Here is a 17,619-nt window from a genome sequence, read left to right on the forward strand (position 1 = left end):
CTCTGTGGTACATGTTTATGCTGCCATTTCCTTCAGCAAAAGACTCAAAGTTATCAGCATAGATTCCATAAGATCCAAGAAAACAAATGTTTGCTCCAAGCACCTAGTGTATTATGCATTAAAAAAAGTGATGTAAGAACCAACCAAACTCATGTAGTTTGAAAAGAGGCAGAGAGGAGTACATTTAGCTTTTTTCTTAAAGGTCCGTTTGACTAATTTAAATCAATGCCTTAAGAATTTCTGAACAGGTCAGATGCAGTGACACTAGCACTGAACATGAGACATATTTTAACTATAATTATTGATTCACTCCTGGTTTAGATATAGGTGAGTGATATATTGACAGACATTTAGGCTGAAAAATGTTCAGTATTCCTGCAATATTTTAAGGTTACTTTAATCACTGGAAAAACATCTTCATTACCCAACAACACATCCAAGTTAACATGAGCATTGCTATTGCAGAGGAACTTTTTGCCTACAAGAATAATAAATTTCACTGTGGAGAAGCAGATATTGCATAAAGCTATGCTGTGTAAGTCAGGATTCAATGTGCTGATAGGTAAAGGACTTCCAAGAGGTATCCAACATAGAATCAAAGAATTAAGGAGTAGTTTAGTTTGGAAGGAACTGATAAGGGCATTGAATCCAACCATGAATGTAGCACTGCTAAGCCCACCATGAAACCATGTGCCTGCTGCCTGATCACTATCAGGCACTATAGACACCTTCAAGGATGGTGTCTCCACAACTTCCCAGGGCATGCTGTTCCAATGCTATTCCAATTCCTTTTCCAAGAAGCACATTTTCCTAATATCCAATCTAAACTTCCACTGGTGCATCTTGAAGCCACTCGTTACTTCTTACTTGGGAAAACAGAGCAAGTCCCCAGCTCCCTGCAACCTGCTTTTGGGCAGTTGCAAAGAGTGATAAGGTCTCCCCTGAGCCTCCTTATCTCCAGGCTAAAAAACCCCAGCTCCCTCAGCCAATCCTTGTCCAGCTGGGCACAAGCTGGTTCATGTTCAGCTTCTGTCAACCAGCAGACCCAGGTCAGGAATGCTGCTGACCTGTTTGCAGGTTCAGCCAGTAGCAGTCAGTCACTCGGATTGAGTGACAGACAAGGCTTTGCCTTCAAGCCTTGACAGACAAGGCTTTGCCTTCAGCAGAACTTAGATACAGGACTCCCCCTGTCTACAAGCACAAGCAGTCCACTCCCCTCTTCTTCTGGGAAGGCAGAAGATCACTAATGCAGACATATACCCACATGCACAGCACTCTCCAGGTTCACAAGCACAAACACACTCTCGGATCCCTTCAGTATCTGTTTGCCCAACACCCCTTCCTGAATCCCAAGTCATCTTATCTAATTCACAGGTCCCCAGCTCACGAGCCAGTGCACCCTTGGTGCTTACTTGAAACCCACAGAACTTACATACTAATCCCTCGTGCACCCCAGATTTGCAAGTCCTCCCTAAGTATGAGCCTCCCAAGCACTTCTCCTGGACCCAAGGATCCCTAACCATTGTTGAGTCCAGTTTAAAGTTTGTCAGTAAAAACATACATGAACCCCATGCATGCCAAGTCTGAGGAGGGCACAGACAATTGTCCCCTGTGCTCCTGAGTCAGTAGCTGGCATCACAGACCCCCATCCCATTCCAGTATCTTGAACCAATTTTCATTCACATATATGCAGGTCACACCAGTAACTGCCACTTAGTCCTTGCAGCACACATACATATGCAGAGAGAAAGGGTGGGCCTATGCAGAAACATGGCTAAGAAAATGTTTATTGAGAAGATGTAAGTCAATAGAACAGGCTGGTGGTCAGGTGCAAGGCTAAGACACACAAATGCACTGTCTGGCCCTGTTTTGCACACAACCAGCCCCTTCTATACCCTTTTCTAGCTGAACTCTTGTTCCTCTCTGCATGTATCCCGTGGGTCCATTGAGATCTCAACTGAGTCCCCACTTCCCCAGATCTGGGTTACCTCTCATTTAAAGTCTTGCCAGTTACAAAGTCCAAGTTGATCTAGCTGGGATTGTTGTCCTGTGTTTTCTGGATAACCCATCAATTATCATTAGGTTTGTTCCTTATCATAGTCTCTGTGTTTATTTTGTCAGGTCTGTTTCTTGGTTTTGTGTCTGTTTTCCCCTTTTTCTCCACTGGTTTAGCAATTGTTGAGGTCACTGATCTGATGGAAAAAACATTCTCACACTTCAGGTGCCCACATGAATTAGTATACCTGACCTGGTTATGTCCTCATCATCCCCTCTCTTTATCACTTGTCCCTCAGGTTTTTGATCCAGTATGTTGTTCATGGCTTCCTCTTTGTCTTATTAACTCCTGTTTCACTGGAAAATGACCAGATACCCTTAGAAGAGTCGACACTTTCCTACCACATAACCTTAGATGTGGCTTGTACAGTAAATTTTTCTTAATCAACAAAACATTATTTTCTGATCAGGAAATTTTTCCTGATCAGGTTTCATTTTTACATTTAAATAAGTTTCTGATTGGGTAAAGAAAAGCATGAATGAATCCAAAATTTTACATGAACTATCTTATTTCAAGACATACAATTATAATGGTACTGTATTATTTGTAATAGTATAAAAATATGTCCATAGGTCTTTCTAATTACTTTCTTCCCTGCAGAATATAGTTAAAATTTTCTAATCTTTATATTACTTTGAAATATGTGGAAGATTATTCATAACTTTTTTTTTATTTCTGTCTTTTTTCAACCATTAGGAAATCCTGAAAAAATTTCAGAAGCAAATGTGTATGTTCAAGTTCGTGATGTTAATGATAATGCACCAGAATTCCCTAAAAATTATGAAACATTTGTTTGTGAAAATGCAGTTTCTGGACAGGTGAGCATGAAGTAGTTAGTCATCATTTTTCTCACTACAATCAAGATTTGTTCTGAGATGTTTAGCGTTGATTCTTTCAGTTCTGTGAGTACAGACTGCATTTTTTCTATTTCAAAGTTAGTTCTGTTGATATGTGCATAATATGAAATTTAAATTTCTGTACAGTGATGTGTATTTTTTCCCCCTGTAAAAGAAAATCTGTATATCTTTTTTTGTATTTAAAAAATGTAATAAAGTGCAGGCAGAGACTTCTGAAAAAAATATAGGACACAAATTTGTTTCATGTTAGGGTCACAGTTAAAAAACCTGTGGCTGGTAACTTCAGCAACAACGTAAGATCCAGGCTTAGACCAATTTCAAACCAGATCCATTGTGTCCTTCAGGTAAAAATCTTTTACTGTGAACTGAATTCAAATCCTGACTAGTTCAGTGCAAGTCTTAAAATGTTTAAGACACAGCCCTCACAACACCTTCCCTAGCTGGCAGCTTAATTTATTGTTATATTTAACGTTCTTCCCAGGAGGTTATTTTCCATTTCCTACTTGATATCCACATGAATGGAGTATCATCAGTCAGCTACCCCAATTCCCAGTTACACTGCTGTCTTTCCATTTTCCTCCTGTAAAAAAAAAAAAAAAAACATGATGTTCAAAAAATGGGTTTTTTTTGGGTAGGCTTTTTTTTTTTGATTGGTCGGTTTGGATCTTTTTTAAAGAAAAATATACGACATAAACAACATCCAAAAATACCCAACCAAACAAATAAAGGTATATAAGAAGAAAATCATCTATATGTTTTTCCACCACTCTAAAGCATTATTTGGACATTAAAAAAAAGACCTTTAGCATATATATGATGGTTCTGTTCAAACGTTTTGTTGTGTTGGTTTCTCAGTCAAACCATCTCTCTTTTTATGCCATTTTGGTTTATTTTGACCTCAATTACTCTGTGGTTAAATAAAGTCTTTTCTGTTGCTCAAATGATCTCTTTATGACCATTTATATATTTCTCTATCAGAAACTACGTTGTTCTGCATTTGGAAATCTTCCTGTCTGCAAAGGCCACCTCTGTTTAGGAGGTATTTGTAGTAAGCCATTTCTATTGGTCTTTGGGTATCTCATTGACAGTTTAAAGTGCAGGCATGCACTTTATGTTCCTTGGCTTCAAGACACCATGAATTAAATATGGAAGCTTATAACATGGATATTTGTTATCCATGTCTTAGACTTGCCTACAAGATAAAAAACCAGGTGATTTATTTCTCAAGGTTTTTAGTATTCCACTAATAAATAATATCTGTATGCTAACCTATCAATAGCTACTTTTCAGTGTCAATTATATATATATATATTAAGTATTTTGAGAATCACTGGATAAAACTGTTCTACAAAGAATAGCAGTATTAAAAGTAATAATAATTCTTTAATTATAGTACACTGAATAATTCTTCTTTGACATTGCAATATATGAATGAGGGATTAATGTGATGTTTTTCTCACCTTACAGAAAAGCAAATGTTACTTTTTTTTACAAAAAATGTTACTTTTTTTTCATTGTTTTCATTTTTATATGTTTTTTGAGAATCACAGGCATCTTTAGTTTAGCCTGTTGAGACTGCAACAGTAATGTTAAATAATTTTCTCATTAACAAATTATCTTAGGAAGAACAACAGGAAAATGCTACTGAACTGCATAATTACCACTGTCAGAGTTTATGATATTTTATTCAGCGTTTAAGATTAAAACAGAATTGTTAGCTGATGTGTCTTCTTTGTTGCTAATTTTTTTTTTTAATTTTTAGTCCCAGAAAAAATATCCTTTTTTTTTTCTCAGCAAGAAACCAAAATATTCAAATGTGTTTTATAGGTGGCCTGGTTGTCCAATGAATAAGAAAATTTACATTTCAGAAGAATTAGTATAAACAATTAAAGGACTTATTCAGGATATTACATACCTTTTTATCTTAACCATATTTCTGCAATCAATTTCAAGCAGCTATGGAATCTGCTTACGTGTTGAGATTAAAGATTGTGTAGCTACACTATCACAACACCTATCTAGCATTTTAGCTGGAATCACTGTGCTGAAAGATGTTTTCAGAGATATTCTGCACTTCTGCAATTCACTTCTTACCCTGATCTGAGCTGAGTTGTGTCTCATTTCATGGGAAATTCCAAAATACATTTGCACGAGTTTAAAATGTTTAGGGGAAAAGGAAGGAAAGCCACTGTGGAGGGAAAGATACCACCAAAAAATGAATTGTCTTATTCAATCTAGACTTTATCTTGGTGTCAGCTGGGTTTACTATAAAAGTAATTTAGAGTGAGGTCCCAATTAAGTTATTTTTACATAGCCTAAGAGTATGCTGATTTGTGATATAGAATATAAAACACATCATGAGTAAAAATAATTGTTGTCCTAATTATCCAGACTCATACACAGTTAATAACAAACTCAGTCTAGATGAGAGAGCTTGCTTTGAAGTTTTGGGTTTTCTGAAAGACTATGAAAATTCTTGGTCTGCTTTTATCTGCTAAGTGCTGACCTTCAAGCCCCTGCACAGTGTTTTTGTGCTAGTTACAGCTATGTTTAGCTTAGCCTTCAAAAGTCATCCAAACAAAAGGATTAGATTTCAGTCTGTGGGACTATAATCCAAATTTGACAATAAAAAATGGATATAAAGAAGATAGCTAGGTGTTTTTGGCATCATACTGAATGCATTCATCGTGTTTATTAGACATCTTGAATGGAATTTTCACTATCCATTTAATGTTATCGTTTACTACTGTCCTATAATACAGAAGTCAGCTGTATACTACACCACAACTCAAGTTTTCTTTAAAACATTGAAAAACACTTTCACTGCACCACCACCATTGTATAAACTGTTTTCCAAATGAATCGAACATGAAAGTTGCATTGTTAAATAGTCTTCTGTTCCACTACAGCTATAGTTATCATCAGATAAAATAGAACAAAATTATTAAGGCATTCAAACCTGTGATTACCTTTTGATTAGACTTTTTGACTTTATAACTGCATGTAAATACAGTAAATTATGACCACAATGTTCTATAAATTGTTTATATTTACCATTTATGGGTGTATACAGTAAGTACAAACCTTTGAACTTCCAAGGAAATATGCTTTCCAAACAGTCAAAACACCAAGATGACCAAATCCACCCCAAAGGTAGCACTAGAGACATCTCATCAAGAATGAATCTCAAAAAAAAAGCCTAATTTCCAAGATATTAACAAATTAACTCATCTGGATGATGCAGCTTGAAAGATTGATGTAGACTGTATCAAAATCCTTATATTATATGTGAGCAAGCTGACTGTCCATAATGTACCTATGCATGGTAATTTCAGCCCTTTTGCGAATATTGATCTTCTTATCAGAGAGAAAGCTGATTTCCACTGAAGATAAACTATACCGAACTACCTATATTCTGAATTAATCTGTCATCTCTAATGCATATTTATTCTGGTAATTCTGAGTTCCTTTAGTTTGGGGATCACATATGAAGTGATTTTGATTTTACAGCTGGCTTAGCAATTTTTATTAGATTCAAAGAAGTGATTGAGTATGCAGAAACTTTCAGTCAGAGATAAGAAAAAAACCAAATTTATTTACTCAGTACTTGGCACATAATAAAATAATAATCAGTTACAGTGTAAGTGAAAAGTACTCATTTGCTATTACTTCTCTGCATAATGAAATTTTGACAGAAGAAAAGAGAGGAAATCTTTAAACAAATCCTATGAGCATATGATTAATGTTAAAAATGAGTAGTTTGCTAAAACAGACACTTTCTAGCAAATCATGATGCAAAATTGTTTTTCCTAGCAGAGAAATGAAAGTGAGAGGTAAGACTGTTTATTATTTCATATTCCATGTTTTCTTCAACATTTACAAAAAGCATCTGAGCAATAATGATAAGAAAATAAAAAGTTAAAAAACCCTCAACAATGAATGCATCCTTTAGAGTGTAAAAACATGATGAAGCTGTGAAAGCAATGTATAATATAACAGACTCTTACTCTGAGCTATACCTGCAGATGCACTGAGTGTAACATGTGATGTTTTGAAACAGGGGGCACAGTGACCCATGGAAAATTCCTTTTTCTGCTTTACGTGGACCATGATTCCACAACATTATCTCTTAGCAAAATGGCACAGGTGGGAGAAGTTTATTAGCATATGTGAGCAAACATAAAAAAGCACCTCAGTGTCACGGCATGAGCTTTGTAATTGTTAATTCTTTGCAGATAAGTACACAATTTTATTTATAGTTGAGCAGAAACATTTACAGTAGACCCAGATAAATCAGTTGAATACTGTGCCAATTTGCTTTTCAAAACAGAAGCAGTCAACAGGAGAACCTGGCTCTTGAGGTAAAAGCTCGACCTGGAACATGTAGTGCTGACTAGTAATCAACACTTTAATCTTTTACCTGCTCTAAACTCTGATGATCAGTAAATTTTATGAGACTGAGAATTATCTTGCTGCTTATAAGACTTCTGCCAATTTAAACAAAATCAGTTCTATACACCCTAAAAAAATGGATGATTAGATCTCCTTCATCTTATAATCCACAGCAGAACTCCTATCAAAGGATGTTTTGTGGAAAACAAAATAAAGAAACTGAAGTGGAAAGAGAGAGGTGGTAAATGTTTCTACTTCCCTCCATTTCTCCAATGGGATTGGTAGACTAACACATAAAGGACTCAAAATTCTACATTCAGAGTTCTCTAGCAACAAAATAAGGAGTACTGTTGATCAGATAGACAATTTATGTCTTAAATTTAACTTGATTGAAAGCCAATAGAAGCAGAAAGGACTGCAACAAAGAAGATTTGACCTTTCCTTTTGGACCTCTCCATAACTCCAATAAAGTAAAACCATTTGGAGTTCTGGAAATACATTTCCAATTAAGTTTTTTCAAGCTTACCTGGCAGTCAACTATCCCATAATCCACAGGTTTTTATTTACAAGATGAATGAATGCAATCAAATATAATAAATAATTTATTTACAAGATGCCATTCAGACAACCTGGCCTGGCATGTGTATAAGAAATTTCTTCCTCTTTCAGTTTGCCAGGGTGGGAATATTTGTTCAGATAGATCACTCACAACTGATTTACCACTCCTGGTATTCTCCTGTTGTTACCTTCTACAGTTATGATAAGTTCTCACAGGGGAATTTTGTCCAATGTTCAGATTCCAAACCTTCACCTCCATTTAGGCCTAAAATGAGCATGTTCATGTTTCCCGTCTATGCTTCTGGTGGCTCATCTTATGAAAGCTTTCTTCTTTGCTAGCACACTGAGATATTTCACTGCATTCTTTAAGTCCTCAAAAGCCATCATAAATTTAAATCAGTTTTTTTAAAAATAATCAAGTGAATCAATCTGTTTCAAAGAAATACCCATTTTAAATGAACTGATGGATCTTTAAAGCTTCTACATTAATGAGACTTGAAATAAGAGTTTTTGAAGCAATTAAATTTCAGCCAAATCAACACAACAATTGACATAACCTTGCAAAAGTAACAAATCATTCATATTTTATTTTTTATACACTAAAGTGTAAGCCTCAACCCACAAGCAGTAATTGCAGAATGTGATGCCAGTTCCCTTGGTACGAGGTTAGAATCTCCTAGGTTAGATGTACAAAAACCTAGGAAATCAGAAAAAAAAGGGATTTCCTTCACTCTGTGTGATTTTTCCTTCTGAGTCACTAAAATCAGAGGTACTTATTGCTCTCTGCATATTTTGTAGCATAATGTGGGCTTTGTTGAATCTTAGTAGAAGTGCTACAGCAAGAAGTAAACAATAAGAATTTGTCCTGTCCTTATGTTCCAAATTTTCCCCTGCTGCTAAGGTGAATCCTTAAAGGCATGTATCTATATATATCTATATTTATATCTAGAACAAACATGGGTATCTTAAGTTTGTGCAGAATGGGACAGCACAGATCAAAGCAAGGGAAAATAGTTTGGGGTTTTTTTCAGTTAGCCACATTCTCCTTAGAATTTTATTGATTAAATCACATATAGATAAAATGTACAGAGCCAAATACATTCCATATGTACCATATGGAAGTCAATAATGAAATAGCAAAGCAGTATCTAATTCACAACTGCTGTAACTTTATGATCTTCATACATTATATACTCTTAAAAATATGTTTTCAAAAGATATTGGTAATGCCTGGTTGAATGACTTTTTTTTTTAGTTTTTGGTAGGTAATTTTTGTCTACCAACTAACTGAACTAAAACCAAAACATCTTGGTTTAAAATAAAACAAACTAAATGTGGCCAAGATGTCTTTGTAGATCATTATTTTATTCTGCATATCTTAATAGACCCTGAATTTTAAGAACAGGCATACATTCATACCGAGATTTATCTTCATCTGTGACATGTAACCAGCAAATTTTCAGGAAAAGCCAGTATGGTCTCTTTTAGTTTTTTTGAGGTAGGTGGCAAAATATTATAAAATGTGTCCTTCTTTGCAATTTAGACTGGACATTAAACTTTGTACCCTATTTCTGTTCATGTTGAGCATATTCTGGGAATTACATTTTCTTATAAAAATGATGCCTGTGGTAGTCAAGGAAATGATAGTTGTCAGTTTATCCTCACTGATTTCTTGACCTGAATTTTTTCTACCTGTATTTGCATCACCTCACTTATTTTGTTAGTTCTGAGGAAAGAAAAAAAAATCCCTCGAGAATCTCTCTCCCTTGTACGCCATGACATCACTGAGAAGCTATTCCTCTCATTAATGGCAATAAAACAAACAAACAAACAAACCAAACCTAAAAACCTCAAAGGTCCTCATGTTTCAATAGAACAAAAATAGATTTAAAATAAATTTCACATATGAAGAGGGAACAGTGTTAAGAATACAAAGCTTTTGGTGTGTAAGCCACATTTTGCACTCTGCTGTGAGGATTTCACCAAACCTGGCTTGCTTAAAAAGAAAAAGAATGTGTGTTGAAGTTCTGGATCTTTGAAAAAGGATCTAACCAGAAAAGAGTTGTCAAAGGCACAGATGGAAACCATCAGTAGCCACTTCCACTGACTTAAAGCCCTGCTTGTATCATTCAGGTGATCTGTGGTTTGAGAAAAGTTGAGGGTTCAAGTTCTTGTGTTCAAATACATAAAGAGCATGAGATAACTGATAAAATAGAGCCAAAGTTCAAATTTGACCCTCTCTTTTCTGAAAATTGGTCAACTTCCAGCAGTTTGCTTTCCTCCTGATCAGCAAGGATGTTCACTAATATATGCTGATAATTAAATATTTACTGATAAATATAAGAAATATAGACTTTTTAAAAAGAAATACTGCTAATTATGTTAACTATGTGGTTGTTTATTTACAGAGATGAAAAACATTCTTTTGAATGCTGTTACTTTTTATTTTATCTTGCAATGACTGTCTGGTTTGACAGATTTCTAAATGAAGACTATTTTGTTTTCTTGAGAAAAAGCAGCCAAAAATTTCCATAATCAATCTGTTATAATATCCAGAATCAACAATTCAGCATGTGAACTTGTCAATGTATGTAACTTACTGGAGCCACAATATACCAGTTGAATGATGATAATGTGTTTGTGGACTCAAAAGGAATGGGTTTTGCATAGAAAGATTTCTTCAAATGCAGAATGATGTACTCTTCACTTTGGATTAAAAAAAAAAAAAGGAACAAAACATTCTTTATATAAATTTTTTTAGATTTATGGAGACTTCATTTGCTCCTGGTCCTTTGATCTGGAAAGCATTTTAAGTTTTCTCAAGATTTCAATGCCTGCCTGTCTCAAATGGATGAAAACTTAAAGCAGAGTACTTGCAGAATATAAGTCTCGATAAGCCTATTTGGGTGTTTGGTGAATATTTGCATATTATGCACTCAACACAGATTCACGGATCACAACTTCAACATCAATAGTTTAATTTTAACATATCTTTTATATTCTTTTTATTGCTTTAAAGGACAAGGAAATTCTTTTACTCCAAACAACTCTGTTCTCTTATTTTTCCAGCTAATTCAAAGGATCAGTGCAGTGGATAAAGATGACTCAGCAGAAGGTCACCATTTTTATTTCTCATTGGCTCAGGAGGACTCAAACAGCTCACATTTTACTGTCAAAGACAATCAAGGTAGTGTCAGTCATGCAGTTTTTTAAGGCCCTCCTATGGAAGATGCATGCTTCCAACTGGTTCTTAATTTCTTAAAATTTTCCATTTAAAGACAAATTTTTGTCATAAAAATTAAATATGTTCTGAGGTCCACTTCAAAACAATAATTTAATAGTATCAAAAAGTGCATTTTCTTTTTCAAGTGAATAATATAAACAGCAAAAGGCAGTTTTATTTCAGGGAAAGAAAAAACAGCTGAGATGAAAAATACACTGATATTTCTTAAAAATTATTTTCTTAATGCTGAATATGGTGGTCATTTCCAACTTTCTTGTTAAAATTATTTTCCAGAGAAATAAGACCATTAGAAACAGAAGATTGATATAAGAAGATTGTTATTTCATTAATTCAGCAAGACCAACATTATAAAAACAGATAACTAGGAATGGAATGTTATTTTCTAATATATAATATCAAGCAAAAACAGACTAAGATGAAAACACAGGTGTGATAACTGATGGAATTTCAAGGAGGTGACCATTCATAGTCAGTCTGCTGAGACTACGAAATAAAATTTTGTCAGACTAAGCTAAAGTGCACATCGTTCTTATTGACCATGGTAATTATTTGAATGCTTTGGCTAAGGGAGCAAATCAATGAAAATGACTTTTGGGGAGCTCCAAATACATTAAATGCAAAACTACTTCTCAATTATCGTCAAAGTTAGTCAATGTATCAATAAGAATTTCAGTTCCCATCTTCATCTCTCACTCCCCTCCAGGAAGAGATAAGTCATTACATTAAGGTCAAATTGTGCACAAGCCATGAGCCTTTCCCACCTTTCCTCTTTCTGCCCAAAACCCAAGCAGAGCGTCACACAAAGCAAACCATTCAGTTCCTTTTGATGGTTACTAATGGGGAAAAGAAAGACTTTTTGAAATATGATGCAATAAGATATCATCCTGCCTCTTTCTGCCACGTCCAACAGAAATGGCTGGTTGAATTCTGATAGCCCTAAGGAAGAGAAAAAGAGACTGTAGATTTCTAGTATTTTATCTCAGAGTTACTTTCTGAACTGTGATAGAAACCTAGAACAACTTATATGTGAGGGAGTTAACTTCAGTAGACTGTTTGTATAGATGTATTGTGCAAATAATGGTAGAAACCCTTTTTTCCCTACTTCTACATATACACACGTGCAGTCTTTCACTCTGCCATGTGAAAAAGTTCTGACATAGAAATATTTCTAGATTCTTTTTTCCTCTTTTCATTACACATGTATGTAGACAGGACTATTTTGTTTTGCAGCAATCTAAGTTACATACTCTAACTGATATGCAGCAGGACCTGAATTTAAACTGTTTACTGTGTTTTTTACAGAACAGATTTCTAAACACTCATACTTAAATACAAAGCAAATTGAAAGCATCTAAATTTTTTTGCTATTTTAGGCAGTAAAAGTCCAGCTAGCTTGAGTTTTTTGTGCCAGGGAAATAAATAAAAGACCATTTTAGTGGACTTTTTTCTTGCTTTTTCTTCTTTCCCTTGCCACCTGTTTTCACAATGTGCTGCTAGAAATACTTTTTAACCTTTTTGATTGACAAACTGTCTGTACTTTATCTGTGAACTTCTGGCTTGGTAGCAGCTGGATACATGGAACCATTTTAAGAACCAATTAATTAGTCTAAGCAGGTGCCAGGTACTGAAAAAGCTGTTAATTTCTATAGCTCTGAACATTAAAACCAGAGCTCCTCAGTCAAATTTTATTATTGCCCCTGGAGTAAATATATCAAAACTAAATACAATTTATTCACAATTGACAAAATATGCACCAAATGTCAGTGCCTGCTTTTTTGTTTTTAACTTTTGCTTATGTGTAGCTTTGCAGAGTATGATTGCTTTTAAACAGGTCAGATAGCACTAAATATTATTGTTGTGGTTACAAGATACATATATGCATATCATCATAATAATTTATCTTCTAGATAACACAGCTGGAATTTTCACAGGAAAAAGTGGCTTCAGCAGGCAAGAGCAATTTTTTTTCTACTTGCCAATCTTAATTCAGGATAATGGAACCCCACCGCTGACGAGCACAAATACTCTCACTGTCACTGTCTGCGACTGTGACACTGAAGTTAACACCTTCTACTGCCGATACGGAGCTTTCATGTATTCCTTGGGCCTCAGCACAGAGGCTTTAGTTGCTGTTTTGGCTTGCATCTTAATATTCCTAGGTAAGTACAAGTAAGAAAAATGACTTTGCTTCCTATTACAGAGGGGTTGGTTAAGTAACAAAGATGGACCCTTCACTTGAAGACTGGAATTCTGAGCCATTGGTAAAAATTGAAATAAGGCAAATGTTTCATTTCTTTCCTGTTTTCTTAACTATAATTTCTCCCTTCCTTTCCCCAGTTTTCAGTAAAATTTGAATTCTAACATAATTTCCTAAATGTTGGGTGTAGTTGAGTCATGGTCCTCTTAACTCTCCTGGCAGTGAAATAACAAAGATTTCAGAGCCCAAAGTCTGTATTGATGACAAGTAAAGCTGAAGACAGCATTATTCAAGAAAATTTGCTAGTGTAGGAATATATTAAAAGAAGTAGCACCCTACTTATTCTGCCTTAGGAATGGCAAATGTAGAACTGAGATCAATTATGAATAATAAAAGAAACAGGGAATCTGACATCAGCCAGAAAGTTCCAGACACAGGGAGTTTCTTTCCCAATTAAGGTTTCATCTCTAGACAGCATTTTCTCCAAATGTTGGACATCTCCTTTTTCCTCTCTGGAGACACCAGCTTAACCTCCAATACATTTGGGAATTTGTGGATGTAAAAACTGGGATTGAGAGTGGTTCAAATGCACATAAGTTTTTCTAGTACCTCTGTAAAGGGTCGTGCACAGCTGACAAACAGCATTCATAGCCAAACCGACAACTCAAGGCTGGCCATTCTAGACACCAGCCATTTCTTGACTCCATAGAAAAGCCCAGGGATGTCTTATATTTCCTACATCCATGCCCTGGCTTCCATCTGAAGATGTGGGAACATACAATGAATTTGTTTTTTCTAGGCTTGCCTGCACCTCCAGAGTTGTCTTATTTAAATCTGAGCTTAGATATCTGCCTTATGTCTTTTGGTCAGTTTAAGCTTACAGGTCAGTGTGCATTTCAAGTTTTGATTGATGGTTGCAGGGTATCTGAATAGGTTCACTTTGTGCTATTGAGTTCAGGATCTATGGCTCAGGCAAATTGTACCGCTGCATTATCCAGGCCATCATGGGAATTATTAATCGATGATTTCTTGGGTTCTTGCAGAAAAGTTCTCTCTCCAGGTCGAATAAACCCATGGCATCTACTGGACCTATTCATATCACCAAGGTCAAAGCAGGAATATAGATAAATATATTAGTCCAAAAGAAGAAAAAACTTAATCTACTACACTCTTTACAAATACATATAAATTCCTTAATTCTTTGAATGTGTTTTTGAAATTATTTAAAATTAAATAATAACATGTTCTCTATATAATGTTTGCCATTTATATCTGGAAATTTAATTTTCAAGTAGAAAGTATACCATCAGAAGAGTTCACCAGGCAAAGCATTTGGAAAACCACCTGTTTTGTGAATACATAGTAGAAATTCTTGTTTTCCGTGCTTTCAAGTCTTGTATTGGTATCTCCCATGCAAATAGAATATATATTGTAAACTATTCTAGGCAGAAAACAGAACTGCTTCAGGTTCCTCAAGTTCTTAAGTAAAATGCTATATTTCTTGATAGTTGTATCTTTTATGTTCTGAGTAAAAACATTACAGTCCACAAAATACTTGTTACATAGAACTGCAGCAAGATATAGTGAAAAGTGAAAGAATTAATTTCTTTGAAAATCATAGACTAATTCAAAGGGATTGTTCAGTTAAAATGAAATTATGTGGGATTAAAAAATAATGCTTTAACAGAAAATGTAAGAAACTTTTCACATATTAAAGAAATAAGATCATTGGATTCATAGGCTTGACAGTAAAATGACGCAGAATTTAGTGAGTCTTCAAATTTTAAAATCAGCACAACAGAAATAGTTGAACACCATTCAGCACAGTCTGTGGAACTGAATGATTCAACCAGGTGAGGAGGATATCTTGCTCATTGTCTCATTTTTCATTTGATCTTGATGGGGCTTTTATCAGAGAGACTGATAGAGATTAAGAATTTAAATTCTGAATGTGAAATGGATATCTGTGAATGTGATAAAAAAATGAATGTGATAAAAAAGCACTTTCAAAAAACATAACCTGTCAGTTTCAAATTTGCATCTACCAAAAGAACTGCTCCATTTAATTCACTTTTTTTATAAGTCCCTTTGTAGCCATTTTCCAACACACCCATTGCTCATCTCAAAACCATGAAATGCATAAAAATTACAGCTCTATAAATTTGTTAAGATAGCTTCACTATTCAACAGCCTTGATACTAAGATAAGAAATGATTTTTAAATATTTCCAAGCACATTCATAGGATCTAGTTCTGCGTAATTTTTTCTCTTGTCCCTTCTCTTTTCTTTTTATTTTGTCAGTGTTCTTTTTGGCAATTGTAACCATAAGGCAGCAGCAGCAGAAGAAGCCTCCCTTTTCAGAGAAGATGGAAGAATTCAGAGAGAACATTGTTAGTTATGATGATGAAGGAGGGGGCGAGGAGGACACAGAAGCCTTTGATATTTCAGCACTGAGGACACGCACTGTCATGCGAACACACAAACCTCGGAAGAAGATGGCCTCCGAAATCCAGAGCCTCTACAGACAGTCTCTGCAGGTTGGCCCAGACAGCGCAATCTTCAGGCAATTCATTTCAGAAAAGCTCGAAGAAGCAAATACGGATCCTAGCGTTCCTCCCTATGACTCACTTCAGACCTACGCGTTTGAGGGGACTGGCTCCTTGGCAGGATCCCTTAGCTCATTGGGTTCAAACACCTCAGACATGGATCAGAGCTATGACTACCTTGCAGACTGGGGACCTCACTTTAAGCAGCTTGCAGGCATGTATTCTTCCCACAGAACTGTGGAGGATTAGGCACTTTCTGAATTGTTCTTTTGTTTTCCTAAGTCTCAGCAACCAAACACAACTGTGGATTTTTAAAAAGGAGGTCATGCCACATTAAACAGGAGAAATAAAAGTCCAAAGGATTTAATATGGAAAGTTTTGGATGTGGAAACCTCTTGAAAAGATAAAACACACCAGGGGTGTTACTGCATGAAGGGATGGAGGTTATAGTTTGAAAACCTCGTGGAAATCTAAGTGCTTAAATGCAAACCTTGCTGCTTTGGATATCTAGATCCTCTTCTGGATGTTGAAAATCTGGATCTTGCTAGGATAAAAGGAGGAATAGAAGCCATAAATGGATGTTGTAAACATTCTGTCATCCATAAGCTTTAAACAGTTTCCAAAGCTGACAGACTTATATTGTTGCGGTTGAACACATACATTAACCAAAGTTAAACACACATATTTGTATAATGCTTCATTATATAAATATAATTCTGTGAAAAAGTAGACCCTAGATATTCTAATACCACTGTCAAAAGCTTACAAGATCATCTATTTATTGTTCTTAGATGATAAAACTAAAACAATGTCTTTTCCTATGAGAAAAATTAAAGCACATTACGACATCAGCAAGTATTTGCTGCCATTTTAGTTTTTAATGAAGCTATTGGAAAATGTGTAAACCAATACTTAATTTAGCAAATAAGATAGGAAAAAGAATCAATATTTAACTTAAATACTGCAATCGACCACATTATATATTACTGCACTTAGTGCAAAATGCTGTCCAAATACAGGCATTTTTACCTTTTATTAAGAGTTTAAAGGATGACTGATTTACCAGCACAGATTTATTTTTTTATTATGGAATATAAAATTAGCTGCAGTAGTCAGTTTTATAATAACAATATTAAGAATCTTTAAAATGCTAAACTGATGGTTATAAAACTTTATGTATGACATTAGATAATAAGATAATAAAATGCTTTAAATGCTAATCCACTTTGAAAATGATCCTGAATCATTCTGCAAGACTCAAGTAAGATTTCAAAATTCATTTTACACTGTATTTTTTTCCAACCATTCCATAACAAATATATAGCTATCCCAGAACAATTCTTTACTGAAACTACTACCCAGCAGCAATTTTGGAACTGAGGTCATCAAATGTTTTCAAAATGGTCTGTCTGAAAAAAAACAACCCCTCTCTATTTTACTCACTTCTCTTTCACTGAGGGCTCATCTTACAGAAATAATATCCTGCAATCAACTGATTCAATCACCTAAAATCTGGCATCATAATAAACCAAATTATGCAACATGTTTCTTTCAATTTTCCTTTTTTTTTTTTCTTTCTTTTTCTAAGTAAAATTTTAGGTGAGTGAAACTGAATTACAGATTCAGGAAAGCTTTTGCAAGGAAGAAGCAAACAAATAAACCAGCCCCAACAAACAAATTCTGCAATTCAGCAACTGTTTACTACAGTTGCTATTTACTGAAGAAAACCAAGGTATGTAGGCTAAATGGAAAAGTGCTAGTGCTGTTGA

At 34.9% G+C, this 17,619-nt stretch overlaps 1 protein-coding gene across 2 annotated transcripts in view; it reads left to right on the top strand.

Moving 5' to 3' along the window:
• The window catches only part of CDH19 (cadherin 19), a 112,184-nt gene extending 95,114 nt beyond the window's left edge, over positions 1 to 17,070 (top strand). For both annotated transcript variants that reach the window (XM_036378590.2, XM_036378591.2), the window contains exons 9-12: positions 2,753 to 2,874; positions 10,933 to 11,050; positions 13,015 to 13,266; positions 15,606 to 17,070. In XM_036378590.2, the coding sequence (XP_036234483.1) occupies positions 2,753 to 2,874; positions 10,933 to 11,050; positions 13,015 to 13,266; positions 15,606 to 16,099 (986 nt within the window). In that variant the 3' untranslated portion in view covers positions 16,100 to 17,070. The remainder of the gene's footprint in view (positions 1 to 2,752; positions 2,875 to 10,932; positions 11,051 to 13,014; positions 13,267 to 15,605) is intronic.
• The last annotated feature ends 549 nt before the right edge of the window (positions 17,071 to 17,619 follow it).

Source organism: Molothrus ater, chromosome 1 (genome assembly GCF_012460135.2).
Source record: "Molothrus ater isolate BHLD 08-10-18 breed brown headed cowbird chromosome 1, BPBGC_Mater_1.1, whole genome shotgun sequence".
In the NCBI taxonomy this organism is placed as follows: Eukaryota; Metazoa; Chordata; class Aves; order Passeriformes; family Icteridae; genus Molothrus; species Molothrus ater.